The sequence below is a fragment of the Salvelinus fontinalis genome, chromosome 20, assembly GCF_029448725.1.
Source record: "Salvelinus fontinalis isolate EN_2023a chromosome 20, ASM2944872v1, whole genome shotgun sequence".
NCBI classification, from domain to species: domain Eukaryota; kingdom Metazoa; phylum Chordata; class Actinopteri; order Salmoniformes; family Salmonidae; genus Salvelinus; species Salvelinus fontinalis.
In genome coordinates this window covers 30,417,652-30,442,889 of record NC_074684.1, presented here as the reverse complement: position 1 = coordinate 30,442,889, position 25,238 = coordinate 30,417,652, and the positions used below count along the sequence as shown (strand labels likewise).

Below are 25,238 nucleotides of genomic sequence, written 5' to 3'. Positions count from 1 at the left end.
AAGCTATTGTTAATCTCTCCCTGTTTACAGGCATTTTCCCCACTGCACTAAAAACTGCTATGGTGAAATCCCTTCTGAAGAAAGTAATCTAGATTCTTCAGCTCTTAGCAAATTTCAGCCGATCTCCAACCTTCCTTTCTAAAGCAAAATTCTGGAGAAATTGTTTTTCAAACAGCTAAATAATTTGTGCCAACTGTCTTTAAAAAAAATCTAATCTGTTTTTTTGTGCCCACCACAGCACAGAGCCAGCTTAAGTTAAAATGCTAAATGATCTACGAGTGAACACGTGCCAAACAGCTCTTTGTACTCTTGGATTTATGTGCTGCATTCGACAATGTTGACCATAATGTCCTTCTGGATGGACTGGAGAGGTGGGTTGGTCTCTCCGGTCCAGTTCTAAATTGGTTTAGGACCTATTTAACTGGTCAATAGTTTTTGTCACCCTTGGTGAACATAACTCAGAGAAAATGCGTATCACATGTGGCGTTCCACATGGTTCGATTTTGGGTCCGGTACTGTTCAGTTTATACGTGTTACTCCTTGGCAGCGTTATCAGAAAGCACAGCATTGATTTTCCCTCGTACGCAGACGATACACAACTTTACATTTCTGTGTCACCAGAGGATTTTAGCTCCACGGATAAATTATTAGACTGTATTAGGGATTTAAATAATAGGATAGCTGACAACTTCCTATAGCTAAATCAAGACCGAGGTAATTATTGTTGGAGCCAAAGCACAGAGAGAGAATCTGGCCACAAATGTTAATTCACAGGCAATAAAGATAAAATAGCAACTAAAAAACCTAGGTGTTATTTTACATTCTGAACTCAGTTTCAAATCACACATTAGAAATGTGACCAAAATAGTTTTTACCACCTGAGGAACATTGCCACGGTGTGGCTGTTTCGCTCTCAGGCTGATACAAAAATACTCACTCATGCTTTTATTACAAGCAGGCTTTACTACTGTAATGCTCTCCTGTCTGGTCTACCCAAGAAAGCCATTGGTCAACTGCAAAACATACAGAATGCTGCAGCATGGGTACTGACCAAGACCAGCACACATTACACTGGTTTTAAGGTTTTCAGAATTTATTTGAAGATTATTGGATTGGTTTTTAAATCAATCCACGACTGTGCATCCCAATACATGTCAGACATGCTTTTAAGTTGTACCCAGTAGGTCCCTCAGGTCCTCTGGCCTTTTAACTGTCCCAAAGCCTCAGACCAAGAGGCATGGTGAGGCAGCCTTTATTTATTATGCCCCCAGCCTCTGGAATAGCCTGCCAGAGAACCTGAGGGGGACCAAGAGGCATGGAGAGACAGCCTTTAGTTACTATGCCCCCAGCCTCTGGAATAGCCTGCCAGAGAACCTGAGGGGGACCAAGAGGCATAGAGAGACATCCTTTAGTTACTATGCCCCCAGCCTCTGGAATAGCCTGCCAGAGAACCTGAGGGGGACCAAGAGGCATGGAGAGACAGCCTTTAGTTATTATGCCCCCAGCCTCTGGAATAGCCTGCCAGAGAACCTGAGGGGGACCAAGAGGCATGGAGAGACAGCCTTTAGTTACTATGCCCCCAGCCTCTGGAATAGCCTGCCAGAGAACCTGAGGGGGGCTGAAACTGTGGACATATTTAAAAGAGATCTTAAAACACACCTTTTTAGCTTTGCTTTTCTTAAGGGTGCATTTCAGTTTTTATTGTTGTTATTTATTTATTTTCCTCTTATGTTTGTTGTATAGTAAATATTAACGTTTTTTTTAAGCACATTGCGTTGCATTCCATGTCTGAAATGTGCTGTATAAATAAAGCTTGATTTGATTTGGAAGGGTCTTGGAATCGTGGGATATTATGAGGTAGTGAGGCTTGGTCCAGACCAGTGGAAAGTTCCCAATGGGGTGTGACATTCAGACTGGAGATGTGGACTCACCTCTGCAACACACAGAAACACAAGGAGATCCAGCAGGGTCAGACCTATAACTCATGAGTGGGACTTTCTTGCAGGGAGAGAAATGGGATGAGGCCAAATGAATGGCGCTTTTGATTCCAGATAAAGCGATGACATCAGCACAGACAGAATGTTTCTGTGTTGATGTGTTCTAGTTTCTATGGGGGTTGAGTGGGTGAAAAGGCAAAGCAATCATTATTCACTAATTGATATGTGAGACACTTAGTTTGGTAACTGTTTTGACCTTGTCTTTGACACTGAGTGAAAAGTTCAAGGAATAATTTGTCTGATATGTGAGACACTAAGCTTTGCTAGTGTGTATTGATACTTTTTGATTGACACTTGGTTACTTCTGATTGACAGGTGGGTGCTGTATGAGGGGATCAACTACCGCGGAGCTCAGATTCTGCTGAAGCCCGGCGAGGTGCTCGATTGGCGAACATTCAGTAACTGGCAGCGAATCGGATCCCTGCGCCCACTGATCCAGGTAAGAAGCCATCTCAAATGTGATAACATGATTATATGGGCACACAGAGATTAAGGCCAGGATTCAATCCTAGTTTCGTTATAGAGCTACGGACTATAACAGATTTTTAAAGGTAATTTACACTTGAGCCAACATCGGCAGCGTTTACCGTTAATGTGATCTCTGCCAAAGTCAGGGAAAATACCTTTTAAAAGGTGCGCTTTTGGCTTCTATAGTCCACTACTCTAACGGCCCCATCAATGGAGCTTTGCATAATATTCTGTGTGAGCACAGGGGCTGCACGGCAGACAGGGAATACATTGACAGCATATTGAACTGAGAACTACTTATGGTTCATAGACAGTGAACCCTAATCCAGTGTGTGTGTGTTTGTGTGTTACCTGAGCAGCGACAGGTGCACTTCCGGTTGAGGAGCCAGGAGGGCCTTCTAATGTCTGTCACTGGGGAGATGGATGACATCAAGCTGATGCGTATCCAGGCAACGGAGGAGATGGGCGGAGTCGAACAGATCTGGTTCTATCGGGATGGACATCTCCACTGCAAGGTAGCATCGTCATGGCAACAGGGTGTTTCGAGTAAAGCCCTGCAGGGGCATGAATTTTTAAGCCTTGCCCCTGCCCGTGACGTTCAGACCCTACCCAGGCCCGATTGCTTCTGACAAATTTAAGGCCCTGCCCGAAATCAGAAGTAACTTCCTCCATTAGTAAATCCATTAGCCGCTCCTCTCCGTCACTCTTATCGCTCCCTGCGTGCAGGCAGCTCACTCTACAGGCACTCTGCTCATGGCGAGTCTGTGTATCCATAGTAATGGGCAATGGATGGAGGAACATATAACGCCCCACCCAGCAGACTGTCAACCAATCGCGTTCACATGCTGAGTCACGTGGTTGCTAAGCTAATCGTCACACAATCCATTCTCAAAATCAGGGTGTGAGTCGAGAAACGTGCCTATTTTCCTCAACATAATGTCACAATTCCAAAGCTATACAGATAGCAAGTTAATTATCTCACATCTCCGAAGATTTGTAATGTTGTACTTCTTGTTGACAAAATTCATGCTAATGTTGAGTTTTTGAGCTAGCACCCAATTGATTCCCATTCACGCCTTGAGAGAGAGCTCTCCTTGTCCCAGAATGGACCATGTGTCCCATTGATGTAGCATGGGCAATGTACACAATGGCCATTAATAGGATTCCAATGGAGTTTTCCATCTCCTTAAAAGTATCTCTGGCTCTGCTCAACAAACGAAGAGACATGAGAGAGCAGTTAGCTGTTACCTACTTTTGGTCACTCTAAACTCAAGGAACATTATACGTTTTTTAAAATAATCTTTGTTTTATATTTGACAAGTTTGAAGCACTTCTGACACCATGTTATAATCTTAGTCAGATATGACTACTGTGCAGCAGAGCACAAGCAGATGGCTCAACTTCAATATGTTAGTGATCAATGTAGTGATACCCGAGCCCTTATGTAATTGATGAGAAAACTTACCCGGCTCTAACCCAATGTAAAATGTCGGAGCCCGTCGGGCTCGGGTCGGGTAGCAGAGTTCCAGTTTAGAGAAGGTGGACAGGCCAGGAAAACTGTAACTTAACAAGCACTAGAGCCGGGGTATTTAAATCAGATCCTGGAGTACTGCTGGTTCTTGGGTAATCAAATCCTTGGGGATTTGTTAAGTATTCTATCTATAGAGTAGTCTGTCTTGGCCGTGGGCTACACCTACTGTACAGTTCTCTGAACTCTGAACATGGCCTTGTAACTTCACAGAAATTGAATGCCATCCATTTCATTGTTCATGGCCTATCGACGAGGATCCTGCACCCAACTATTTTTGAGAGTAGAACTTTTGAGTAAGCACGTCGATTATTATTTCATGAACTTTAAATTTCCGACCCATGACTTTAATTAGTGAGTTCATAACAGCCTTTGTACTCTGGACTCCCTGCCACGTCTCACAGCATCATGCTCTATGTTGCACTTATATGGTTTATTACAACACTCAACTAGTGTTTATGCTTGATGCAGGCCCATTCTTTATTTAAAGTGTGTGATTGAATGTCGGTACAAATTATTTCCTCTTTAGAAGATAATAAAGTTTTTCAAGCTAAAGTTTTCTACTCTGTCTGTCCAGGTGCAGGAGGATTGCTGTGTGGCTCCGTGTAGCGTGGCCATGACAGGCAGTCGTATGGGCCTCTCACCTGAGCCTGGCAAACAACCCTCCTGCTGGAGCATTACGCCTGATGGCCTCATCCGCTACACCGCCAGCCCCGACCTGCTCCTGGAGGTCAAAGGTGAGGCAAAAACAACAACAAACATGGGATACCAGGTTCATATTCACTAGGCTACACAAATGAATATGACTCCAACTCCCCAGCCACTCCTGTAGATCTGAGAGGATTTGATAGGTAGGAGCAATATGACGACATTGCTACCCAGCCAATCAGAAGGCAAGAGAAACCTATTGCAATAATACCTCAAAGCTACAGGAACTAGTCCGTGTATTGTATTGTTCACTGGTTTCACTTCATTCAGTTCTGGGGTTTTACTTAGATTAGGTAACTTGACTGGAATAATTGTGAATTAGCAACACCTTGTGGATGGACAGAGACGTGACAATGGGCTGCAGCTGGATTCAGTATCAAGTAGGCTTGTGACAATTTTAGAGACAGACAGGCTGAATCTCAAATCACTCCCTTCTCCTCGCCCCTCCATTTGCGCGCGCCTCCGCCATATGCACAAGTGTCCCAAGGAAGGGCCTTCCAATCGAGTTGGTAGGGACCAGGGGTGTTTTGGGATTCACCGATAGGCTTTGAAAAAACCCCTCAAATTTCCCCTCCTTTTCCCCTTCTTTGAGGTATTCACTAATCAGTAAGTTATTAGATAAGTTAAGGCAACGTTGTCTGGACAAGTTAAGGCAACGTTGTCTGGACAAGTTAAGGCAACGTTGTCTGGACAAGTTAAGGCAACGTTGTCTGGACAAGTTAAGGCAACGTTGTCTGGACAAGTTAAGGCAACGTTGTCTGGACAAGTTAAGGCAACGTTGTCTGGACAAGTTAAGGCAACGTTGTCTGGACAAGTTAAGGCAACGTTGTCTGGACAAGTTAAGGCAACGTTGTCTGGACAAGTTAAGGCAACGTTGTCTGGACAAGTTAAGGCAACGTTGTCTGGACAAGTTAAGGCAACGTTGTCTGGACAAGTTAAGGCAACGTTGTCTGGACAAGTTAAGGCAACGTTGTCTGGACAAGTTAAGGCAACGTTGTCTGGACAAGTTAAGGCAACGGTATCTGGACAAGTTAAGGCAACGTTGTCTGGACAAGTTAAGGCAACGTTGTCTGGACAAGTTAAGGCAACGTTGTCTGGACAAGTTAAGGCAACGTTGTCTGGGTAAGTTAAGGCAACGTTGTCTGGGTAAGTTAAGGCAACGTTGTCTGGGTAAGTTAAGGCAACGTTGTCTGGGTAAGTTAAGGCAACGTTGTCTGGGTAAGTTAAGGCAACGTTGTCTGGATAAGTTAAGGCAACGTTGTCTGGGTAAGTTAAGGCAACGTTGTCTGGGTAAGTTAAGGCAACGTTGTCTGGGTAAGTTAAGGCAACGTTGTCTGGGTAAGTTAAGGCAACGTTGTCTGGGTAAGTTAAGGCAACGTTGTCTGGGTAAGTTAAGGCAACGTTGTCTGGGTAAGTTAAGGCAACGTTGTCTGGGTAAGTTAAGGCAACGTTGTCTGGACAAGTTAAGGCAACGTTGTCTGGACAAGTTAAGGCAACGTTTCCATTGTGCTTTCACTGATCCAACCTTGGCAGATCAGTGATTGGCCCAAGGAAGGAAGGGACACATTGTATTTAAACAAGGCACAACTCAAATAATTTTGTCTGTCATTGCAGGTGGTCAACAATATGACAGAAACCAGGTGATTCTCAACGCGTTTGATCCAAACAAACCCAACCAAAGATGGACAGTGGAGATACTCTGAGGTCTTGTTTTGAGAGGGAAGAACTTGGTGTAGTCTCTGAGGTGCAGTATGATGAGAGGCCTCAGCGCTCTGTGACGCAGCTGCAGCGTGGGCCCCATACAAGCCTCAAGGACAAGATGCCTCAGGAACAGAACATTTGCTGCTGGAAGAGAAGCTTATATACAGTATAATCTTTCCTCTGCGATCAACATGGAAAATATATCAAATTTCCTGGATAATCTATAATATCGCATTACTTCTTCTCGAACAAACAGGGACAAAACAATAGTATTCATTACTACATTATGGGAAAATGGACTCAGACTAAACTTGAAATACTTTACCTACCCTTTAATATCTGATAATATACGAGTTTGACATTGTTGATGAATATGTATTTTTTTGACATCTTATTCCCTTCTGCCATTGATGTCCTTATGTAAATAAATATGTGATGTGATTATATTTTGTTATCTAGAATATTTGGAATAACAAATTGCCTAACAAAACATGTCATAAAAGTATGAATCAATTGCGCAGGCCAAAATGTATATATTTTACTTTTCCGTAATGAATTCTCAACACACAAGACAAACCATAAGATAAATAAATGTTGCCTTTCTCAAACAAGCAGTTTATCTGCAAAAGCGCAAACCAAACAGTATTTTGCAGTAGAGCTCAAGAGTTCAGCGTTCTACAGGATGGACATGGACAAACCATATTCAGGGTCATGTCCATTAGGAAAATGTAAGAAAACTGACTGAAACAGGGTGGGACTATCTGGACTGGACCAAAAACCAAAAATGTTTTAAGTTGTCCGTTGCAAAGCGTTTAAAAAAACAGTTGCGTGTCTTAGTGACCCAATGCTTAGTGTTGACATCACAGCGGTTTAGCTCTTTGGCGCTGCTTGCCTGACTTCCTCCCTGACTTGCTCTGGGGTGTCACTAGTCTCCCCCTCCTCTTCAGTCACTCCGGTCCCCTCTTCCTCTTGGGCCACGGTGACCACAGTCTTCCCCCTGGCGTGACCCCCCTCTACTTTCTGGAAGGCCAGGGGCACCTGGGAGAACAGGAACGTGGCCTCCACCACTGGAAGGATCTAAGGAATGACAACACAGTGTCTGTACACACATGAACAGTAAAAACACAATCCACCAATGAACAACCACCTCAAGGAAATACGCTAGGACTAAATGTGTAACTAGAACCAATAAAATGACTTGCTTGTTTTTGCAGCGAGCTGTGTGTATGGTGTGTGTATGGACCCCAACCAACCAAACTAATACATACTGCAGGAGAACTCTAAACACATTAGTAATCTATGAATACATTCAACCACCCATGCGCAAATCATCTCCAAATGAATGCACAAGCGTCAACAACAACAAAAAAACGAGGGAGGGGCTAGTGTTTAAAATGTGATGAGGAAGGACAATCCTGTGCCCCCCTCCCACCACCCAACATGTTATTCTCGTCTGTGTCTCGTCATTAACAATGAATGGACCGGCTACTGGCGTCACAGTGAGAGACTGTGGAGATATATATTTTTAACGTTTCATTAGAAAACTAAGTAGTGAGTCACAAATATGTAAAATGGAGGTCACAAATGTAATCTGTGGAGTAACAAATGTTGTCAAATGTCACATTCACAAAAGCATATTTGACCACTTGTGTTTGCAAAGAAAGAAATATGTTTGTAAAATGTTCTGTTTTAACCAGAAAAAACCTGTCTTGCATTTATTTGTTATTTATTTTTGTTGATGACTCATTTGCTTTTGGATCATGACATATGTTCGTGGACCTATATGGGCATATTTACAGTCTGATATTTAAAAGTTGCATCTTCTGTTTGTGACTCACAACTAATATATTTGAAACATTGTGATAGAAATCTATCTCCATTCTGACAGGGATTGGGGTGTGTGTGATGTATGTCTGTGTGAATGGATTCCTGCCACCAGCACAGCACCCCCGCTCCCCAAAATGCCATGCTGTCCCTATAATCCCTGGGACAAAGGGGTATGGATTACACCCGTGACTGGGGAGGGGGGGGGGGGGGGGGGGGCTTTAGCAAATGGCTGCTCAGCACTGTTGGAAACCCATTCACTGTTCAAATCTGACTCATAGCCAACCACACACCGACACAGGGGAATGCCCACACACAAAGACAGAGGGACTCTGAATATAGGACAATGCTTGGAATCTGTGGCATGTATAGACCCACCTACCTGGCTAATTTCCATCTGTAGAAATGAGTTACTGTAGGATGTTATAGACTAGAGAATGCAGTAGCAGTACCTTTCCGGCATCCACCAGCTGGCTGACCTCGTCCAGCGCCGGGCCGTCTGGAGCATAGAACCCCCAGCGGTAGAACACTCCGTTACACATGTTCTGAGAGGAAAAGATCTGACCGTCAAGATACTATCCGACTTCAATTCCATACATCTTTATTGTCCCCAACGGCCATAAACAGAAAACCGACCAGGGACTAAATATGAACAGCAAGCACAAACGCTGGTGAAATGACCTTGATAATGACCGTTTGGTAGCACCATGTACTGCACTGTACACATCCTATACAACACTGCATAGTCACATAATAATGCTAAGTTAACACGTGGTGGCATTATCCTATGTGTCTCCAGAAATAAGTGAATGTGCTAGACTGGTCCCAGGTCTGTACTATTATGTCAACACCTTGTTATGCCCGACATGTCAAGTCAGTGTCATGACAAGGATATGACATGATGGCACAAACTGATCTCGGAACAGGCTATGAAAGTGCCACTTGTGTTCGTGACTAGTAAGGCTACGTTGGTCCACTAGAGGTCCCCATTTGGCTGTGCTCTCTCAGGTACTGTGTCCAGCTCCAGCCCTAGTCTGTCTGTCCAGTGTGACTCATGCTTTAGCCCCGCAGTCGCCCGATATGGCCAGCCAGCTGCTCACCCAGACAATAGGGTCCTGAGCCAGAGGCTTGGCAGGAAACATACAGACACACACACAAACATACACATACAGGCATTTAGTGATTTAACAGCCTAAAAACTGCCGTTTCAGCAGCCCCCCACCCCCGTGTGTGTAACTCACAGACAGTCAGACAGTCTAGTGACTATTATAACTCACTGCCAGAGTAATTGTCCTTGCCTACCAGGCTTGTGTTGTTCGGGAGGACTACATAGCAAAGTCCCCTAAGCAGTAATCTGTCGTGGGCAGACTACTTAAACATGAATGGTGCCATAGATCAGTCTTTATACTATGGGCACTGATAGCAAACAAACAACAATAGTTCCAGAGCTTAAGCTTATTTGGACCAATCACGATTTCACAGGTGTTCGTATCTTTTGAATTTCGGAAGGGGACATTCGGCCCATAGACTTGCCCGCAAAGAGAGAGGGTGGAGCTCCTCGTTCTAACATCTCTTCATCTCTTTTAACATGTCTGGACTCTGAACTTAATCTAGCAGCTGACCAATTACGCAAAACTTTAGTTCTGGGTTAACCAAGATTACCTAAGAATCAGCTCCACCCTGTTCCAGACCATCCATCCATTTAGTTCAGCTCCACCCTGTTGGTAACCATCCATCCATTTAGTTCAGCTCCACCCTGTTCCAGACCATCCATCCATTTAGTTCAGCTCCACCCTGTTCCAGACCATCCATCCATTTAGTTCAGCTCCACCCTGTTCCAGACCATCCATCCATTTAGTTCAGCTCCACCCTGTTCCAGACCATCCATCCATTTAGTTCAGCTCCACCCTGTTCCAGACCATCCATCCATTTAGTTCAGCTCCACCCTGTTCCAGACCATCCATCCATTTAGTTCAGCTCCACCCTGTTAGTAACCATCCATCCATTTAGTTCAGCTCCACCCTGTTCCAGACCATCCATACATTTAGTTCAGCTCCACCCTGTTGCAGACCATCCATCCATTTAGTTCAGCTCCACCCTGTTCCAGACCATCCATACATTTAGTTCAGCTTCACCCTGTTGGTAACCATCCATCCATTTAGTTCAGCTCCACCCTGTTGGTAACCATCCATCCATTTAGTTCAGCTCCACCCTGTTCCAGACCATCCATCCATTTAGTTCAGCTCCACCCTGTTCCAAACCATCCATCTATTTAGTTCAGCTCCACCCTGTTCCAAACCATCCATCCATTTAGTTCAGCTCCACCCTGTTCCAGACCATCCATCCATTTAGTTCAGCTCCACCCTGTTCCAGAGCATCCATCCATTTAGTTCAGCTCCACCCTGTTCCAGAGCATCCATCCATTTAGTTCAGCTCCACCCTGTTCCAGACCATCCATCCATTTAGTTCAGCTCCACCCTGTTCCAGACCATCCATCCATTTAGTTCAGCTTCACCCTGTTCCAGACCATCCATCCATTTAGTTCAGCTCCACCCTGTTCCAGACCATCCATCCATTTAGTTCAGCTCCACCCTGTTCCAGACCATCCATCCATTTAGTTCAGCTTCACCCTGTTCCAGACCATCCATCCATTTAGTTCAGCTTCACCACACATGAACTCCAAACAGCCCAGCTGCATGTAATACACACACACACACTCACAGAGAGAGACACACACACACACACACACACACACACACACTCACAGAGACACACTCACAGAGAGACACACACACACACTCACAGAGACATACACACACTCACAGAGACATACACACACTCACAGAGACATACACACACACACTCACAGAGACACTCATATAGAAAGAGAGACGAACACACAAAGAGAGAGAGACACACACATTCACAGAGACACACACGCAAACGGGTGGATTCCTCCTGTGTAATTTCTTCCTCATGAAATCGTTTAGAACAGGTTATTTGCACTGATTAAGCACAAACCATATTGAAGTTAGGTCCAGGCCATATGGCCTAAAACTCATATCTCGATTTTTTTTTCTAACTTATGTATGTTTCAGAATATATAGTATAAGTTAAAAGTTTGGACACACCTACTCATTCAAGGGATTTTCTTTATTTTTACTATTTTCTACATGTTAGAATAATAGAGAAGACGTCAAAACTATATGGAATAATGTAGTAACCAAAAAAAGTGTTCAACAAATCAAAATACATTCTATATTTGAGATTCTTCAAGGTAGCCACCCTTTGCCTTGATGACAGCTTTGCACACGCTTGGCATTCTCTCAACCAGCTTCAACTGGAATGCTTTTCCAACAGTCTTGAAGGAGTTCCCACATATGCTGAGCACTTGTTGGCTGCTTTTCCTTCACTCTGCGGTCCAACTCATCCCAAACCATCTCAATTGGGTTGAGGTCACATGATTGTGGAGGCCAGGTCATCCGATGCAGCACTCCAATACTCTCCTTCTTGTCCAAGTGGCCCTTACACAGCCTGGAGGTGTGTTGGGTCATTGTCCTGTTGAAAAACAAATGATAGTCCCACTAAGCACAAACCAGATGGGATGGCGTATCGCTGCAGAATGCTGTGGTAGCCATGCTGGTTAAGTGTGCCTTGAATTCTAAATAAATCACTGACAGCGTCACCAGCAAAGCACCCCCACACCATAACACCTCCTCCTCCATGCTTCACAGTGGGAACCACACATGCAGAGATAATCCGTTCACCTACTCTGCGTCTCACAAAGACACGGCGGTGGGAACCCAAAAATCTCTCATTTGGACTCATCAGACCAAAAGGACAGATTTCCACTGGTCTAATGTCCATTGCTTGTGTTTCTTGGTCCAAGCAAGTCTCTTCTTATTATTGGTGTCCATTAGTAGTGGTTTCTTTGCAGCATTTCAACCATGAAGGCCTGATCCACGCAGTCTCCACTGAACAGTTGACGTTGAGATGTGTCTGTTACTTTAATATTTTTGCGACTGCACTTGAAATTTTCCAGATTGACTGAACTTCATGTCTTAAAGTAATGATGGACTGTCGTTTCTCTTGGCTTATTTGAGCTGTTCTTGCCATAATATGGACTTGGTCTTTCACCAAATAGGTCTATCTTCTGTATACCACCCCTCCCTTGTCACAACACAACTGATTGGCTCAAACACATTAAGAAGGAAAGAAATTCCACAAATGAACTTTTAAAAAGGCACACCTGTTAATTGAAATGGATTCCAAGTGACTACCTCATGAAACTGGTTGAGAGAATGCCAAGAGTGTGCAAAGTTGTTATAAAGGAAATGGGTGGCTACTTTGAAGAATCTCAAATATAAAATATATTTATTTAATAGTTTTGATGTCTTCACTATTATTCTACAATGTAGAAAATAGTAAAAATAAAGAAAAACCCTGGAATGAGTCGGTGTGTCCAAATTTTTGACTGGTACTGCATTTCTCGATTTAAAAAAAAAAAAATTCTAAATAAGCTTTGTTGTAAAATTAAAGGTCAAATCCACTGCATTAAAAACAGTCAGCGATTATTATTATTTATTTTTTATCCCCTTTTCTCCCCAATTTTCGTGGTATCCAATCGCTAGTAATTACTATCTTGTCTCATCGCTACAGCTCCCGTACGGGCTCGGGAGAGACGAGGGTCGAAAGCCATGCGTCCTCCGAAGCACAACCCAACCAAGCTGCACTGCTTCTTAACACAGCGCGCCTCCAACCCCGAAGCCAGCCGCACCAATGTGTAGGAGGAAACACCGTGCACCCGCCCCCCTCGGTTAGCGCGCACTGCGCCCGGCCCGCCACAGGAGTCGCTGGAGCGCGATGAGACAAGGATATCCCTACCGGCCAAACCCTCCCTAACCCGGACGACGCTAAGCCAATTGTGCGTCGCCCCACGGACCTCCCGGTCGCGACCGGCTGCGACAGAGCCTGAGTCAGCGATTATTTAATGACTTCAGGGCTTGTGTAATCATACCAGGCTGAATATATTCCTTCCACAACCATAAGACCCACTTGTAATTTAATTATTTTATCAAAATAGTTGTACCTGGGTTTTTTTTGTTGCTATAATCACTTATCTGGCTTTCAGGTTTGTCTATAAAAATTCCCAGAACCATGCATAATGCACATTCACTAATAATGTAGCAGGTATTCTAGAAAATGAACACCGGTCTCAATCTCTCAAGCACAAGCCCACGGGCTAGTGAGTAGCCAGCTAATATTTATATTTCTAGTTCAGCCAACTTGGATCTAGGTGTAATTTCACTAGCTCTGGATTCAGCTAACTTGGATCTAGGTATAATTTCACTAGCTCTGGATTCAGCTAACTTGGATCTAGGTATAATTTCACTAGCTCTGGATTCAGCTAACTTGGATCTAGGTATAATTTCACAAGCTCTGGATTCAGCTAACTTGGATCTAGGTATAATTTCACTAGCTCTGGATTCAGCTAACTTGGATCTAGGTATAATTTCACAAGCTCTGGATTCAGCTAACTTGGATCTAGGTATAATTTCACTAGCTCTGGATTCAGCTAACTTGGATCTAGGTATAATTTCACTAGCTCTGGATTCAGCTAACTTGGATCTAGGTATAATTTCACTAGCTCTGGATTCAGCTAACTTGGATCTAGGTATAATTTCACTAGCTCTGGATTCAGCTAACTTGGATCTAGGTATAATTTCACTAGCTCTGGATTCAGCTAACTTGGATCTAGGTATAATTTCACTAGCTCTGGATTCAGCTAACTTGGATCTAGGTATAATTTCACTAGCTCTGGATTCAGCTAACTTGGATCTAGGTATAATTTCACTAGCTCTGGATTCAGCTAACTTGGATCTAGGTATAATTTCACTAGCTCTGGATTCAGCTAACAAGGAGAACAGTTGAATTGTTATGAACACACCCTGCTGTCCGTCTCCAACTGTTTGAACAACATGTTGGCCTGTCCACTTTGTTCACATGTTGAAATCAAGTGGACTACTTTATTTCTGAGGAGTTGAGACATAAACAGGGTTTCATTAGAAAGGTTCATTTCTCCTCTATTACAGTATAATCATTTCTCCATGTGTTGTGTTGTCCACATGACCCATTCTGTTGGACCAAACCTCAAATGCAAATAGAGAGTTGAAACTGTTTGTCAGAGAAGAAGTGATCTCTCATCTTTTTTGTTGTGTGTGGTAGGGGCTTGGGAGAAAGAGGCGAAGCGAGAGGTGCCACTCTCGCCAAAATATGTCCAGAATAAGCCCAATGCGTTTTTATGAACTTAAGTATTACGTCTGCTTTGCTGCCTTTGGGACAACGACCCTCATTGTTAGGGCGGAGACATGAGCATCTAGTCATTATATACAGATCTCTGGTGTAAATGGAAAGGTGCACAGCACAGAAGGAGCGAACGAGACCAAAAAGACAACATGAGAACAAGCAGACAAACGCTCATAAAAACCTAAATATAAGTCATACAGGCCATGGTTGAATCAGTCACATGGTGCCAACTACCCCACCCTGGCCAAACTAAGGGGTTTCACTTATCCATTTTTCACACTATTGTAAAGCATTGGCACAGATTTTATTTTTTACATTGTCTTTTCCAGCATGGTTCTAGCAACTATGTTTGATGTGTAACCTGGCCAGCGCAGCGGTGTGAAAAGGCCCCTGTAACCCCCACCCTGACAGAGCGGCGTGGTCGGTTGGTTTAGTCAAGTTACAATAAAGGCTTTTTTAAACTTTGACATGAGAGTGCATTGATATTTTAGGAAGTTTTCCCATGCGTATGTAACGGAGGTGAATCGGACTCAAGCTCTCGTGATGAGGTAGCCCTACCAGCGACTTGGTCTAATGGTTAAGACCTTTGTTTCCCGAGCGTAAGACCGGAGTTCAGACCTCATCCGTGACACGTATGCATTGTTCACACTGCCGGCATCAACTTGTTTTGCTAGCTTACCGTGATGACCTTCTGGTGCAGGTTGAGTCCTGAGTGGACGGCTCCCTCCAGCAAGCCCATGGAGTCGATGTTAAGCAGGAAGGGGGTGACCAGGGTCACGTATTTGGCCCCTGACCAGGACTTTAGCAGGCCCAGGGCCCACTGCTCCGAGTCCCCACCCACATTGTCCAAAATCACGTCGAACCTGAGGGGGAACACAGGGAGACAGTGGTTATTGTGAAAAAGTCTAACACACCATCATGCCAACCTGAGACTCTGTATTGACTCGGGTACTTTCTTTCACTTTGTTCAGTCCAGCACAGTTCCAACTAAGATGAAGGATGTGTAACCAGGTCAGCGCAGTAGAGTTCTGCTTGATTCACTAGTGTAAACATGATAAGAGAGAGGAAGAGAAAGAAAGAGAGAATCCAATCCACAACAACACAACACTCAAGATACTATACCTTCATGCTATTCAATAGACAAATATAGACGTCAACCTGAAGATAAACTGAGATGTCTAGCCAAGCCTAAGGGATTGAAGTGTGTCTTCACTCAGGACCACTGAGACAAGGTTAACAGGGTTTATTCTGATCAGCCAACCCCCCCCCCCCACAATGGAGAGCATTTAGTTTCCCACTCTAGTCCTTGAGCCACGTTGCCATGGAAACCAGGAAGTGAATCAGTGAGCAGGTATGCCAAATCAACCTTGTTCAGCTGCGTGGGTGGGTAATGTTGTTTATGACGTTGGCCAGGGAGAGAGTTGGTGGGGAAAGTGCTATTCGAGTGGGAACGTGACTGTATGTCATTAGATTGGACCTTGGCAGCTAGCTACTCTCATGATGTCTCAGAAATATGTTAGATCAGATCTAGAGGAGAATCTCAATGGATAAAATAGGGTTTATTTAAGATACATGATCTCTTTGAGGCACTCATTATCTTCTAGTGTTGTGGCCCTGTCTCAGTCGACACATCACAGGGTTGTAAAAAGTGTTTTAAACATTCCTTGATACACGCACTTTTACATTATTCCAACTAATAAAACCCACTTTTCCAGCAGTCCCAGCTCCGTGGCCACATCTCCTGCCATGTAGTCCACCACTTCATCCGCCCCCAGACCCCTCACCAGTCCCTCGGCATTGTGGGAGCAGGTCACTGTCACGTGGGCACCCCAGGCCTTCAGCAGCTAGAGGAAACAGACACTTAGGGAGAGAGACACCTCTCTGTGTGGGTGTGTGTTGATGTGTGTATACTCTTTATGATTGCACAAGGTCAACCAACCACTGGTGCTGGTGTGAGGTGAGTCTTTAGTGTTGGTGCTATAAGCTGCTGGTCAGATCTGAAAGGTCCTTACCTGGATGGAGAACGTTCCAACACCACCTGAGGCTCCGGTGATAAGAACTCTGAGAGAGAGAGGAGAGAAGGGGGGGGGGGGGGGGCAGAGGGAGAGAGAGGGGGAAAGAGAGAGACAGGGTGGGGGAGAGAGAGAGAGACAGGGTGGGGGAGAGAGAGAGAGAGAGAGAGAGAGATCAGACATGAGGTCAGGATTCAAAGAGAGAAGATGATCCATCTATGTTCAGTGTAAAACATATATCAGACAAGTATCGCTGGCTGATTAGCCGAGACCCAGAGTGAGCATCACGCAGCAGGGATGTCATCCTGCGTGACACTTAAAGTAAAGATACTCTTGCTCAAACCAAGACCATGGGTTCTGGTATAGTGATTAGTTAGAATGCTGGTTCAGAAGTGCAAAGTGTTGGTCTAGGGTTTGTGGCCAGAGTGGAACAGGGTGGGGACCTACTGTCACAGAGCAGGAGTCTGGGAGATGGCCAATTTGGTCATGTATGGATGTGTGTGTACTTGCCGTTTGTTAGTGCAGTGGTTTCTGCACAGGCCGCCCGCGTTGACCAGGGCAGACAGGGCCGTGGCAGCCACGTAGGGGATGGACGCCGCCTCCTTGTGACTCAGCGACCTTGGTTTGTGGGAGACCTGAGGTGGGAGGGCACACAAATACAATTTTTGTTATTCATACAAGAACACACACACACATATAGGGTAACTACTAGAAGGACATACAGTAGGCACAAACTCTCTCACACATCTGTACGTGGTTAACCGTTACTCTTCCCTCCCTTTACCCTTTCTTTTGTTTCAGGCAACGATGGGAAAGCGGAACGACTGGAGTTGCTGCGAGGACAGGACAACAGGACAGGACAGCAGGACACCAGGATAGCATGCTGAGAAGTGCCAAACAAATGATGCACCACACAACTCAGTTTGTCTGGCTAGCCTAATTGCTGTTTTCACTGGCTCATGGAACTAGTTGTACTGGGAGTCTTAATTAATTATGCACACTTCATTGCAATATGATTAAATGATTACATAATAATAGACTTGAACCTCATCCAAGTTTGTTTTACACGTTTTCTCAGTTGAAGCAAGGGTTTGTAGAAAGCGATGCCCCCTGGTACTTCCATTTGTTTGAAAACAGAGCCATTAAAATAAGCTAATAGTCTCCTCTATAACAGAGCCATTCAAATCTGAAAGAAGCCAATGTTCTTTTCTATTCAGCAGACGACTGAACACCAAGAGGGTGGTCTGTCTTACAAAGACTAAGATATATTTCGTGAAACAATTCAGTTTCTACACGTATAATGGGATAACACAATGAATGAAAACCTGTTTGGAAAACAATTCATAATAACAACAATGTCATTGCATGTAGCATACACAGTCATAGTAGAATTACCTCATACTCTGTCAGATTCACCATCTCTGCTAGGCTGCCCTGCTTCCATGGAGGAATGGCTGCCCACACCTGTGAAGAAAAAAAAACACACACACAAAAAAACACACAAAATAATATATATATATATTATTTCAAACATTTTATATTTTCAACACATCAGTTATTTACAATAACAACGTAATGCATACGAAAAACACAAAACAACGCCGAAGTCCTCGAAAAACTAAATCAAACTTGTTACAATAAGCAGACAGGCAACAACCAGACAGGTGGAACATTTGGACTAGATGAGTTTCTGCACACCGCCTGCAGCCCAGCGGAGGCTCAGCAGAGGAGGCAGCCCAGGCGGGCCACCGCTGAGGGGGCCAGCCAAGCCACAACCACTAGGGATGGAAAAATACATTCTAAGGGTATCTCTATGTAATCCTACTTGATAAACAAGGTATCAGATAATAAGTGTGACAAGTGTAGAAGAAAAAACAACACCCATTTCATTCCTGCCAACAATGCAAATAATTTACCAGTAGGTAAAAAGTACAGCCAGGTCCGTTTTCATTCGATCAGCAAAACGGCTGTTCTCTTGAATGTCACAGGAAGGCACTGTGCATGCCATCCCGACTCAGCATGGTTGTGTTCAGTAAACACCAAATGAAGGAACCCGAGTAAAAACTGGAGAGACGACTTGGACTTGTTCAATAACAAATGTCCATTTTCATTTTCCGTTGCAAAACGTTTTGCTACGGTCGGCCCTAACGACTGTTACTAGGCCACATCAGAGCTGCTCAACTACGTACCTCATCTCCTGGTTTGAAATGAGTCACTCCCGACCCACAATCCACCACCACGCCAGAGACATCCCGACCCAGTATGATGGGAAACTCGCCTCCGTTCTGACCCAAAGACACCGGGTCCCGTCTCAGCTTCAGAAGATTTGACCCATACCCACCTGAGAAATATAAACAGACAGATTAGTAAAACAATTGTGATAAAGATGCAAAATTATTCCCATGACCGCTAATGCACTGCAACTGACTGAAGTCCCATAATCTTGGTTTATAAGGAAATATGACCATGAGCATTTGATATTATAGACTTATAGATACTTACTCCTCATGGATATGTCGAGAGGGTTGAGGCTTGCAGCGTGGACCTGGATTAAGACCTCACTTGCTGAGTTGACACTGGGAGCTGTTGCATCTTCAGTGAACCGCAGTACCCCATTGTTGCCATACTCGTCAATCACCCAAGCTGGCATCCTGGACCGCAATCTCGAAGAGGAACCGAGATTTCTTCGAAGGGAGCATATGATGTTCCCAGAACTAGCCATCTTTGTAGTTAAAGCAAGTGCTCTTGCATGGGGCAAAAATAGCTGCCTGCAGCACGCTGTGACTTTGACAGAGCCCATATCGAATGTTATTATCCACCTCCTGAAATGTCTATCAAATCAACTGTGTAGAAAAGTATAAATGGCTTCATGCACTGTCTAATGTAAGGGCTACATGTCAATAGTACGATAATTGTGAATGTCAGCGTTGAGGTGACATGTAGTTATTCATTAAACATACACGCTCATAGAAATACCTTAAAGGTTTAATGAATTACTCGAAATGATGCATGAACGAAAATCCCAAAATATCTCTATCTTGATAACTAAAATCAATAAGTTACATGACGTGCACCTGGTACATAACTTACACAACATTCGCTTCCTACTCTGCGCTCTCAGTTACCGCTGACCTCATTCTTCTTCGTGTAGTTTTCCGGCAGACTATATGCTTTGTCGTGTATTGCTGCCGTTAACAGGTCGGAGTGTGAATTGCACATTTCCTTCACAGAGCCGAAAAGTAACTATACATTTAGTATGCAGAGGGAAAAAAGAAGAAAAAGAAGTGAGGCTCCACCCCAACCTCCCACTCCCTTCCCAACCCCACCCACCTAGCATGTCTCCCTCCAGCCACGACTGAACTAGGCAAATAGAACTCGCCACCTTGTAGTCTTAAAACCCGCTAATGAGTTACCTCTGGTTCGTTCAGCAATCCCAATGGGGAAAATAAATGGGGAAAGATTAGGCTTTTGGGGAAAATGCAGAAAACAAGGTCCAAGGTTAACACAGGTTTAGGATATCTTATATGTTTTGTTCTATGATAATATCAGTCATGTTAACACATGACCTTTGTGAATTATGAAACCTTTATGTGCGTTTTGCGCTTTTTTATTACATAAAAAAGGTGACGTTAGCTGATGAAGATTATGTCATAAAACAAAACGTATAAGATCTCCTAACCCTGTATTTACCGCAGACTTTATTTTCAGAGGTTATCCAATAAACCCTACAAACTATTATTTCCCTATAGGCTTTGTCCACCGAATCAATGCTGGAGTTATTGCCTACAAAAAGGCTCCATTACTGTTTCTCTCTAGTGTGCCAAATCTTCGTGTCAGCCAGGAATAATCTGCTTGATAAAATGGTTCAATGGTTCAATTCTTGAATTTGAATTTAATTAAAATTGCCCACAGAATTTGAATTGAATTTGAATTAAAGGAAGTAGAATGTAATCCAATGAAACTCAAATGGCTTATTTATTCTACACATCACCATAATAATGTTTATTTGACCATCCTGTATGGTTAACACTACTATGTAGTTCATTTTTAAAACGCATTCTCCTAAAACAATTTTAAATAATTACAGTGGTCTGGAAATATTCTAAGAGTCTGTTGTGGGTTGTCTATAATAATTCATAATCCTCATAATGTTTTTTAATATCAGAAAAATACATTTCCGATAATGTATTAGATTCATTGATTGAATTGAATTACATTCTGAAATTCTGAATTGACCCCAACCCTGCTTTATACAGTACAGTTTGTGTTCAATGAAAGAACAACAGGGGTTTATTTACTCTAGGAACCAAACGGAAGCAAACAGGACGAAAAGGGGAGGCACTAACTGAATTTGTCCAATAAGAAACCCTTGTTTCAGTTGCAAAACATTTTTCTACGGTGTATATTAATGAATATACTCCTGATGTTGGTTTCCTAGGATTGACCTCCGGCCACACCATAGATTCTAATGTAGGCTACTTTATTTGATAGTGTGCACAGACATGGTGACATGCAATTCCAGGAATTTAGGACCAAATTATATGAATAAAGGTGCCTGGGTCCCCTGAGGCCAGAGATGACAGTACAACAGAGATTGGCTCACATTCACTTGGAATAGTTCGTGTCAAATCAAACCAAATCGAATTGTATTTGTCACATGCGCCGAATACAACAGGTGTAGAACTTACAGTGAAATGCTTGCTTACAAGCCCTTAACCAATAATGCAGTTTTAAGAAAAATACCCCCCCCAAAAAATTATTAAAACGTGTTTTTTTTTTATTAAAGAGCAGCAATAAAATTACAATAGCGAGACTATATACAGGGGGTATCAGTTGATGGTTTGGGTTTTCGGATGATAATGACATGGTGATCATTTGAATTAGCTTAGCCTATCCTGGTTTATCTTGATTGCGTTATCTCTGCCTTGATTCACCTACAGTTCAACTACATGTGCAGCCTACTTCACTACTGCTTCCCTGCTTGTAATGAAAAGACACTCGTCGGAAATATACAGTAGCTCAACTTGTATTGTATCAACTCTATTTTCTTAAAACTGCTTTGTTGGTTAAGGGCTTGTAAGTAAGAATTTCACCGGAAGGTCTACACCTGTTAATATTCAGCGCATGTGACAAATAACATTTGATTTAATTTGATTAATGAGCTCACCGGCAGTAGTCTACAGAGCATTGGTTCAACTTCAAACAGTAGAAGATGAACCCATAGAGTTTCACCTGAAATACTCTGCCTCAAATGAGTGCTAGTTGAGATTGGACCAAAAGATTGTACCCAGAGCCTCTGAAGCAGAATAACCATGGTCTTCATCCAAATGGCACCATATTCCATATAAAGTGCACTACTTTTGACCAGATCCCTATGGGTCCTGGTCAAAAATAGTGCACTACATATGGAATAAGGTGCCATTTGGGACATAGCCCATGACTCAGCATGTCAATAAACTGAGCTGGTATTAAAATCACACAGATCTCTTGGGGGATAGGAAGGAGGACGCACATATTGGATACTTTGTTTCAGACCACCTCATTACAGTAGAGGCTGCCTAATGAAGTGTGAGGGGCCATTCTCATTATAACAAGGAGTGAGTCCCAATTATCGCTCCTTTCTCCCAAAGTGTGCAGCTGTTCACGTCCCTTCACTGATTTGAAAGAAAATTACTGGTATAATTAATATGGTGGAAATTCGCCTAGCCAGCACCTTACCTAAACAGGTGTGTGTTTCCGATGCTTTTGGATTTGTGGGGAACAAGTAAACAAGTGAAAACTTTAGGAGAAATGAGATATTATTGCAGGGATCATCAACTAGATTAAGCCGCGGGCCTATTTCTTCTTGAGCGGACGGTCGGGCAGCCAGAATGTAATTTAAAAATAATTTGTAGACCGCAAATTGACTGCAAGAAGCCCAAACAGACATAATATTTGACTAAAAGATAACAATTTCAAACCTTGCTTACATTTGTATATAATCCTTTTTTCTTTTCTTATTTACCTTTATTTAACCAGGTAGGCTAGTTGAGAAAAAGTTCTCATTTGCAACTGCGACCTGGCCAAGATAAAGCATAGCAGTGTGAACAGACAACAACACAGAGTTACACATGGAGTAAACAATAAACAAGTCAATAACATGGTAGAAAAAAAAAGAATCTATATACAATGTGTGCAAAAGGCATGAGGAGGTAGGCAATAAATCGAATAATTACAATTTAGCAGATTAACACTGGAGTGATAAATCATCAGATGATCATGTGCAAGTAGAGATACTGGTGTGCAAAAGAGCAGAAAAGTAAATAAATAAAAGCAGTATGGGGGGTGAGGTTGGTAAATGGGTGGGCTATATACCGATGGACTATGTACAGCTGCAGCGATCGGTTAGCTGCTCGGATAGCAGATGTTTAAAGTTGTTGAGGGAGATAAAAGTCTCCAACTTCAGAGATTTTTGCAATTCGTTCCAGTCGCAGGCAGCAGAGAACTGGAAGGAAAGGCGTCCAAATGAGGTTTTGGCTTTAGGGATGATCAGTGAGATACACCTGCTGGAGCGCGTGCTACGGGTGGGTGTAGCCATCGTGACCAGTGAACTGAGATAAGGCGACACTTTACCTAGCATAGCCTTGTAGATGACCTGGAGCCAGTGGGTCTGACGACAAACATGTAGCGAGGGCCAGCCGACTAGGGCATACAGGTCGCAGTGGTGGGTCGTATAAGGTGCTTTAGTAACAAAACGGATGGCACTGTGATAAACTGCATCCAGTTTGCTGAGTAGAGTATTGGAAGCTATTTTGTAGATGACATCGCCGAAGTCGAGGATCGGTAGGATAGTCAGTTTTACTAGGGTGAGTTTGGTGGCGTGAGTGAAGGAGGCTTTGTTGCGAAATAGAAAGCCGACTCTAGATTTGATTTTGGATTGGAGATGTTTGATATGAGTCTGGAAGGAGAGTTTGCAGTCTAGCCAGACACCTAGGTACTTATAGATGTCCACATATTCTAGGTCGGAACCGTCCAGGGTGGTGATGCTAGTCGGGCGTGCGGGTGCAGGCAGCGAACGGTTGAAAAGCATGCATTTGGTTTTACTAGCGTTTAAGAGCAGTTGGAGGCCACAGAAGGAGTGTTGTATGGCATTGAAGCTCGTTTGGAGGTTAGATAGCACAGTGTCCAAGGAAGGGCCAGAAGTAATCATGGGTCTCTCTATATGAGTGGAAATAGTTAGAAAAATATTTACCAAATTAAAATTACTTGGAGCTGATTTCCTGGTGTTTTTACAGTTTTTTATGTCCAACAATTAATTATTTATTTTTTTGCTCAGAAAACTTGGGAGCCAAATAAAACCACCCGCGGGCCCAATTTGGCCCGCAGGCCGCCATTTGGGGAACCCTGTATTATTGGGACACACGCTGAGGAACCTGGCTGCAGTTCTGTGTTGTTCTGAGTGTCCTTACTATTTAACGCTGTATGAAAAGGTTTAAAGATGGCTAGAGCTTTCCCTCTGAGGCTTATGAGGACACAAATGGATCAGACATCACTAGCATCCCTTTTAAAATGTGTTTGTGTGTGGGGCTGTGGAGGGGCGTCCTGATTCTCAGTCTTATAACAGCCTGGTATAGCTTCTTATCTGGGTCTCCTTAGCCATCCTGGGACTGATAGCCTACATCACATGGTCGAGTCAGACTACAGTCTAAATAGACATGTGTTTAATTGATCACATTTAGTGTGTTCATTTTTTTATAAATAAAAATAGGTGGTAGATCAGCTTCAATATTGCAGGTAGAATCTGGCTTCCATCAATGTAATTGTCTGTATCATTTCCAATGCCCATATACAGTATATATTTGGCAAATATATATATCATATATACACTACCGTTCAAACGTTTGGGGTCACTTAGAAATGTCCTTGTTTTTGAAAGAAAAGCACATTGTTTTGTCCATTGAAATAACATCAAATTGATCAGAAATACAGTGTAGACATTGTTATTGTTGTAAATGACTATTGTAGTTGGAAATGGCAGATTTGTTATGGAATATCTACATAAGCGTACAGAGGCCCATTTTCAGCAACCATCCCTCCGGTGTTCCAATGGCACGTTGTGTTAGCTAATCGGTGTTTATCATTTTAAAAGGCTAATTGATCATTAGAAAACCCTTTTGCAAATATGTTAGCACAGTTGAAAACGGTTGTTTTGATTAAAAAAGCAATACAACTGGCCTTCTTTAGACTCGTTGAGTATCTGGAACATCAGCATTTGGGGGTTTGATTACAGTCTGAAAATGGCCAGAAACAAAGACCTTTCTTCAGAAACTAGTCAGTCTATTCTTGTTCTGAGAAATGAAGGCAACTGAAGCCAATTTGACATTTGCTCAGTACATTGTTTTCATTGAGGAACTGTACGAGTCTGCTGTTAACGATAATGCAGAGGATTTTCCCAAGGCTGTTGACGCATATCCCACGGTAGTTAATGGGGTCAAATTTGTCTCCACTTTTGTGGATTGGGTTGATCAGTTATTGGTTCCAAATATTGGGGAAGATGCCAGAGCTAAGGATGATGTTAAGGAGTTTTAGTACAGCCAATTGGAATTTGTTGTCTGTATATTTTATCATTTCATTGAGGATACCAACACCACAGGACTTTTTGGGTTGGAGGGTTTGTAATTTGGCCTGTAGTTCATTAGAGTTAATTGGAGAATC

The 25,238-nt window shown here is 43.2% G+C and overlaps 2 protein-coding genes and 1 long non-coding RNA gene across 4 annotated transcripts in view; 1 reads left to right on the top strand and 2 right to left on the bottom strand.

The window, feature by feature from the left end:
* The window catches only part of LOC129817708 (uncharacterized), a 34,693-nt gene extending 31,791 nt beyond the window's left edge, over nucleotides 1–2,902 (bottom strand). The window contains exon 1 of the long non-coding RNA XR_008753755.1: nucleotides 2,817–2,902. This is a non-coding gene — a long non-coding RNA (uncharacterized LOC129817708). The remainder of the gene's footprint in view (nucleotides 1–2,816) is intronic.
* LOC129817706 (beta/gamma crystallin domain-containing protein 1-like) overlaps nucleotides 1–6,846 on the top strand; it is a 53,709-nt gene extending 46,863 nt beyond the window's left edge. For both annotated transcript variants that reach the window (XM_055873203.1, XM_055873204.1), the window contains exons 19-22: nucleotides 2,313–2,436; nucleotides 2,825–2,980; nucleotides 4,571–4,730; nucleotides 6,316–6,846. In XM_055873203.1, the coding sequence (XP_055729178.1) occupies nucleotides 2,313–2,436; nucleotides 2,825–2,980; nucleotides 4,571–4,730; nucleotides 6,316–6,404 (529 nt within the window). In that variant the 3' untranslated portion in view covers nucleotides 6,405–6,846. The remainder of the gene's footprint in view (nucleotides 1–2,312; nucleotides 2,437–2,824; nucleotides 2,981–4,570; nucleotides 4,731–6,315) is intronic.
* A 79-nt stretch (nucleotides 6,847–6,925) lies between these two features.
* LOC129817707 (reticulon-4-interacting protein 1 homolog, mitochondrial-like) lies at nucleotides 6,926–19,702 on the bottom strand. Its single transcript, XM_055873205.1, has 9 exons — nucleotides 19,047–19,702; nucleotides 18,734–18,885; nucleotides 17,940–18,008; nucleotides 17,055–17,179; nucleotides 16,545–16,593; nucleotides 16,240–16,376; nucleotides 15,212–15,395; nucleotides 8,679–8,771; nucleotides 6,926–7,479 (listed from the first exon to the last, which is right to left on the bottom strand). The coding sequence occupies exons 1-9, from the start codon at nucleotides 19,342–19,344 to the stop codon at nucleotides 7,273–7,275; spliced, it is 1,314 nt and encodes a 437-aa protein (XP_055729180.1). The 5' UTR covers nucleotides 19,345–19,702; the 3' UTR covers nucleotides 6,926–7,272.
* Between the last annotated feature and the right edge of the window lie 5,536 nt (nucleotides 19,703–25,238).

Coding starts and splice junctions, on each gene's coding strand:
- LOC129817707 (XM_055873205.1), bottom strand. CDS start 19,344: ATGGGCTCTGTCAAAGTCACAGCGTGCTGCAGGCAGCTATTTTTGCCC. Junction 18,009..18,733: donor ATTTCAAACCAGGAGATGAG/GTACGTAGTTGA, acceptor TTTTCTTCACAG/GTGTGGGCAGCCATTCCTCC. Junction 7,480..8,678: donor AGCTGGTGGATGCCGGAAAG/GTACTGCTACTG, acceptor GTCATTCCTTAG/ATCCTTCCAGTGGTGGAGGC.